Source organism: Hipposideros armiger, unplaced genomic scaffold (genome assembly GCF_001890085.2).
Source record: "Hipposideros armiger isolate ML-2016 unplaced genomic scaffold, ASM189008v1 scaffold_224, whole genome shotgun sequence".
NCBI classification, from domain to species: Eukaryota; Metazoa; Chordata; class Mammalia; order Chiroptera; family Hipposideridae; genus Hipposideros; species Hipposideros armiger.
Window position 1 is genome coordinate 1676070 of NW_017731574.1, and position 5551 is coordinate 1681620.

Sequence of the window (5551 nt, forward strand, 5' to 3'; positions counted from 1 at the left end):
GCCTCACTCGGGAAGAGCACAATGATCACAATACCAACATGGGCCAGTGAAGCGATGTCCTCCACAACTAGACTGAAGAACACAAAGGACAGCAACTTGTCTGCTCCCCTTCCCCGATTCCCCAATAAAATTAAAAAAAAAAAAAGACAATAGCACACAAAAACATTGTCATTCTTCCAAGTCAGCCCCAGAGACTGATTAAACAGGTTACCTTAGTTTATTACTATTATAGCCATTGGTGAGATAATGTTTGGATTTCACAAGTATATGTGAATTGTCTACTTCAGCCCTTATTTTCATAGAATAAGCATAGGGTCAGACTACAGATAATAAATTATAATGTTCGTTCTCAATAGAAAAAGCCAAAAAAAAAAAAAGTGTAATACATCTATAGTTGCCCTCAGGTTCAGGAAGGCGGCCAGTAATCTAGAATAGGATTATAATTCAAATTCGTCCTCGAGTTATGGAAAAATATAATTAACAATAATAAATTTCGACCTAGAATGTGATGGTCGAACTAAGAGAGGACTGGGAAAAAATCAGCCAAAAACGCACCAGGACGTTGGGGCTTTGCTTTCAGGATGAAATGTCAACTTTAGCAGACCCTGGAACACAGCCTTCACAGAGAGTGCTCCATGAATTTGTGTCGATAACGTGTGAAACTACACGACAAAAGCAGAGTACAGCTACGTGGTTATTTTGCTCACACAAAACCCTAAGGCGACCTCTGAGGGCTACTGAATGGAACACGCTGGAATTCATCCTGATGGGCTCTAGAATCTATGGGAGCCAAGTGTAAAATACTTCTCTGCTAGAAAATGGTGAAACTCTTACTGGATTCAATTTTAAAAAGCCAGAAAGACAGGCAGAAAATACTGGCCCACAAAGTATGGGCTGAAAACACCCAAACCGGAGCCTGTGCGGATGCTCTGCCTCCTCCCGGGCCTAGCCGGAGTGGCCTCTGCGCGACCAGGGTTACCTGCAGGGCTTGGCCTCCAGCCCCGGCGACACCCATCGGAGGCCTATGGACGGAGTATGGCCACCTCCTTCCAGCCCCGGCGGAGAGGCCTGGGCCCCAGCCCCACGAGGGGCTCTGCAGCCGCTCCAGACCAGGGCTCTGGCCCTGCCGGAGGGCGCGCAACAACAGCCACATGGCCGCCATGTTGGCCCGGAAGCGAAGCCGAGGCGGTGGGAGCCTTCTCCTGGCGCCTGCGCGGTCGAGGTAGGATTGTATGTGTGTGTGGAATGGGAGCAGGCGGGGCGGGGTTGGGCGGGGCGGGGCGATTCCCCTCGGGGCGCCTGCGCGGTCGGCGCCTCCAAGGCTGTGTACCCTGCTCTCGGCTTCCAAAGTCGCGCTGCGTATGGGTTCTCTGAATCCGAAGGGTTTCCTAGCGGTTTATTGAAGTGCCGCCAGGTGCTGAGCGCCGCGAGTATATGTGCCGCCTGGCGGGCCGGGGAGGGAGGGTGTTGGGACTCGGCGCCCAGCCGCTGGTTGGGCGGGCTTCGCCGCAGCAGGTCCCGGGTCACCGAGCAGAGCGAGGGAGCCAAGGGGAACATGCGAGGACAGCCGGGGTCAGACCCAGCCCGGCTGCACCTTGGCACGAGGGGGATCCTACGAGCGCGGGGAGGGCCCTGCATGCGGACTGGCGTGGGTTACGAGGAAGGACGTTGAGAAGGAGGGTCGCCGAACACCCCCGACGCGGGCAGACTGGAATCTCGTTCTACAGATGTTTCATTTCGAGTAGCCATCTCCTCAACTAGTTACCTTGTCCTGGAGGCACGCTGACTCGTTTCTGAAAGGCATTCCCAGCCCTGGTGGTCAGGATCACGGCCCAGACACCAGAGTCCGCTCGCTGCTCGTAGGAAATACTCAGGCTGGCGTCTTTAATCCCCAGCCCAGGCAATACACCCTGGGTGTGCCGCCCAGGCTGCCTCCTTCCTGACTTTCCCCCACCTCTTTCGCTGCCCACCGTAGCTCTGCTTGAATGCTTAGTTCTGAGACTGATGATGGATGAGAGCTGAAAAGCTTGTTGAGTGCTACAGAGGTAGGGTTAGGGTGACATACTCGTTTCTGTGCTTTTCTGTATTCCCCAGTACCTAAGGACGAATCATAACAATAACCATATTCCTGAATGGCAACTAGTGCCTGGCTCCATATCGCATACTCTTATTTAATACAACTCTGAGAAATAAATACTTGTAGTAGATAGGTTATAGCTGTGGAACAGACTCAGAAAAATTAAAAGTAACCTGTCCAAGGAAATGATGGCACAGAGTTTCAGAGCTGGTCAGACTAGTTTCTGAGCTACTTACTGCCATTAAGCCTTAAGTATTGCAAAGTAACATGTATGACTAGTATATCCTTTTCCTTCCTCTCCCTAAAACTAGAAAGGTTTGGGGACATTTTTTAAATGAAGTGTCCTGATTATTGGTCCTTAGCTCTCTGGCGGCTGTTGCTGTTGAACAGGTTCTTATTTGTGATTGGTTGGTGGAGCTAGCAGCCTCAGAGCCCAGGGCCTGCCTGCAGCTTGTTATCGTTGATTTACACAACTGAACTGCCTTTCCTTTTGTTTCTCCTGTCTTTACAACCTTCCTTCACAGTCAATCCATCCTCCCCCATTTCCTCTTCTACTATTTTTTATTTTGCAGGTTAAATTGTCCCGCCTACTTTCTGCCTTCCAGCTGGCTGTATCCTGCCCTCACTCTATACCCAGACAAGTCCTGTGACTGTAACCAAACTTCCGAGAGTGGTTTCTTGAGCTCTATCAAAGCTTGTGCAAAGCTGCCCTGACAGGAAGTGACCAAGCCCACCCTCACGCCTGTTGCCTCATCGCCCAGTTCAGAGAATTTGTGACTCAAAGCCTCTAACAAACATTAATGTGTTTGGGAAGATTCTAAGATGCAATCCCATCAATGTTGTTTGAAATAAAATTGTTATTGTGGGCTGACCTCTTTGCCTGGTTGTAAGCAGTGCAGGATGATGGCAGGGGGCCAGACTCTGGTGAAAGAACGTTGCCTTCTGTTCTCAGCTTATGACCTTGAGCAAGTTATTATTAACTCCTCCAAGCCTCAATTTTCTCATCATTAAAATGGGGATGATAGGTATCTGCAAAGTGAGGTTGATATCAGCCTTGAGTTTCCCACAGGGTTGTTGTAAAGATAAAATGCAATTAAAGTATGTGAAAGCAACTTGTGAACCAGGAAGGTGTTCCTATCCAGGAGTTATTCCTAGGATGTCGTGGGAAATGAGGTTCTGGGAAAACAGACTATTGATTTATTTATTCTAACACATGTACTTAACAAGTATCCTTTGAAGGCTGACTGTGTCCCAGGCCTTAGGTGAGAGGTGAATCATGGACTCTGAACCCCACCTTGCTTCAGTCCCACCTCTGCAGTGGCCCAGAGCAGAGGCTCCTGTGGTCTTAAGCAACATGGATTTAATTTAAAGATTCAGGTGCTTCATGCCCTGGACCTAGAGGAAAAAGCTCTGTAGGAAAGCTGGCTCAGAAAATTTTTCTTGGCTCTCAGGCCCCACTTCATCACCCACCAGGACATCAGCTTCACTTTCCTCTCAGCTATTTCCATCACCACTATCTTTATTCTTTCCGTACTTCGCAACTCGCAACTTCTGTTTACTCATTTGTACTTCCTCAGCTCTCTGAACTCTGTTCACCAGGACGTTTCAGCGTGACTTCCCTTAACGTCTGAGAAGCAATCTCACGGTGAACTGGTTTGAGTCAGGGCATGTCCTGGGTCTCTGCACTGTCACCCTGGTACCAGGTGCCATTGGTTTCAGATCCGTGAGGAAAGTGAGCCTCAGAAGGTGTGGAAAGGCCACCCCTTCAGTCTGGGCTGCAAAAAGGAGAGAGGAGCAGAAGGGGTGTCTGTCTCACTCTCATCCCCACAACTCCACTCTCTTCCTCAGCATGGAGGAATCTCTGCTTACTGTTAGCTGAAGGGCTTCAGGCAAACTGCTCTTGAAACAAACATCAGTCGCCTTGCCTGTAAAATAGTAATAATACTTCAGTAGTCTGGAGACAGAAGTTGATCTATTGGGCCATTTTTGGTTTTAAGATCTAGGCTTCCATATTAATATTAGAGCAAATAATTTCTTCTTCCCAAATTAGGCAGCTTAGTGGCAACTAAACTTCTAAACTTTAAAAAAATTTTTATTAGGGCCGGCTGAGTGGTGCTTGGGACACCAGCTCTGAGCAGCTGGGCCCCAGTTCGGATCCCACATATGAGGGCAGTGACACTGCGCCCTCTACAGCTAAGATGGTGAACAACAGCTCTACCTGGAGCTGAGCTGCCGTGAGTTGCCGGCAATGGCGTAGGTTGCATTGGGGCTGGCCGGCTGATGACGTGCGCTTTCGTGAGCTGCCGTGAGCGGCTGGCTGTCCAATGGCTGGCCAGCGACTGCCTCACCCGGGAAGAGTGCAATGATAATACCAACATGGGCCAGCGAAGCGACGTCCTCCATAACTAGACTGAAGAACAAAAGGACAGCAACTTGTCTGTTCCCCTCCCCCAATTCCCCAATAAAATCTTTAAAAAAAATTTTTTTAATTAAATTTATTGGGGTGACATTGGTTAATAAAATTATATAAGTTTCAAGTGTATAACTCTGTAATATTGGGTTGTTGGAAAAGTCATGACATATTTTTTCTATGTTTTTTGTTGCAAAAATGCATCATGACTTTTCCAAGAACCCAATACATCATTTATTATAGATATTGCATTCTGTGTTCACCACCCAGAGTCAATTCTCCTTTCATCACCATATATTTTACCCCTTTTACCCTCTTCTACCAACCCTGAAACTTTACAAAACAACGAAACACAGTTGCTTCCACACTTACCCTGGCCTTTGAAGCCCTTGGACTGTTGCACAATATAATTGCTGCACCGTAATCATGACGGTGAGCTCATTCCTGCAGAGTCACGCAGCTTTGAATGACCTGGTCTACGACTAGGTATTTGGTTAATATTAGGATGTCCTCTCTAAAATATACTCCCTTGTGGAGTGTTTGAATAAACTCATGTATCTCTCTGAATTTGGGTAAATGTTGTTTCTGAACTAAAGATCTGTCTTAGGAAATGATTTATTTTCATATCACTTGTTAACGGGGTTTTACTCATCACATATGCAACAAGATTTTGTAATCACAGGTTTTGTTCTTCTTGAAATGATGAAAAGTCCCATTTCTACTAGCAAAAAACCTGTACAGGAATTGCGCATGACTAAATAGCAATGTGTTCTTCAATATTTGGTAAGACTGTTGGGGATGGGATTTTGAAGATATTTAGGAGGGACCTGGAAAGGGCAACATCTGTACCCTTTCCTCATAATGTTAACTCCTGTAGCTCTGGACAGCACAGCAAGTTCATTAATTTAATCACTTGTTCTGTTGATTGTATTAACTATCCATTACTATGCAACAAATTACCCTAAAACTTAGCAAGTGAAAACAACTAATTTTTATCTCACGATTTCTGAGGGTCAGGAATCCGGGAGTGGTTGACTGGCTAGCTGTGGCTGCTCAGGGCCTCT

The 5551-nt window shown here is 47.2% G+C and overlaps 1 protein-coding gene and 1 long non-coding RNA gene across 3 annotated transcripts in view; one reads left to right on the top strand and one right to left on the bottom strand.

The window, feature by feature from the left end:
* The window catches only part of SPG7 (SPG7 matrix AAA peptidase subunit, paraplegin), a 34372-nt gene extending 33159 nt beyond the window's left edge, over window positions 1-1213 (bottom strand). Inside the window, exon 1 of one of the 2 annotated variants that reach the window (XR_002125358.1) lies at window positions 980-1213. Coding sequence is in view for 1 of the 2 variants with exons in the window: in XM_019654524.1 (XP_019510069.1) it covers window positions 980-1162 (183 nt within the window). In the remaining variant the exon portion in view is untranslated. The remainder of the gene's footprint in view (window positions 1-979) is intronic. The other variant, XM_019654524.1, reaches the window with a different exon arrangement.
* An 82-nt stretch (window positions 1214-1295) lies between these two features.
* On the top strand, window positions 1296-2948 carry LOC109389170 (uncharacterized). The gene is made up of 2 exons (XR_002125355.1): window positions 1296-1414; window positions 2650-2948. It is a non-coding gene; the product is annotated as an uncharacterized LOC109389170 (long non-coding RNA).
* The last annotated feature ends 2603 nt before the right edge of the window (window positions 2949-5551 follow it).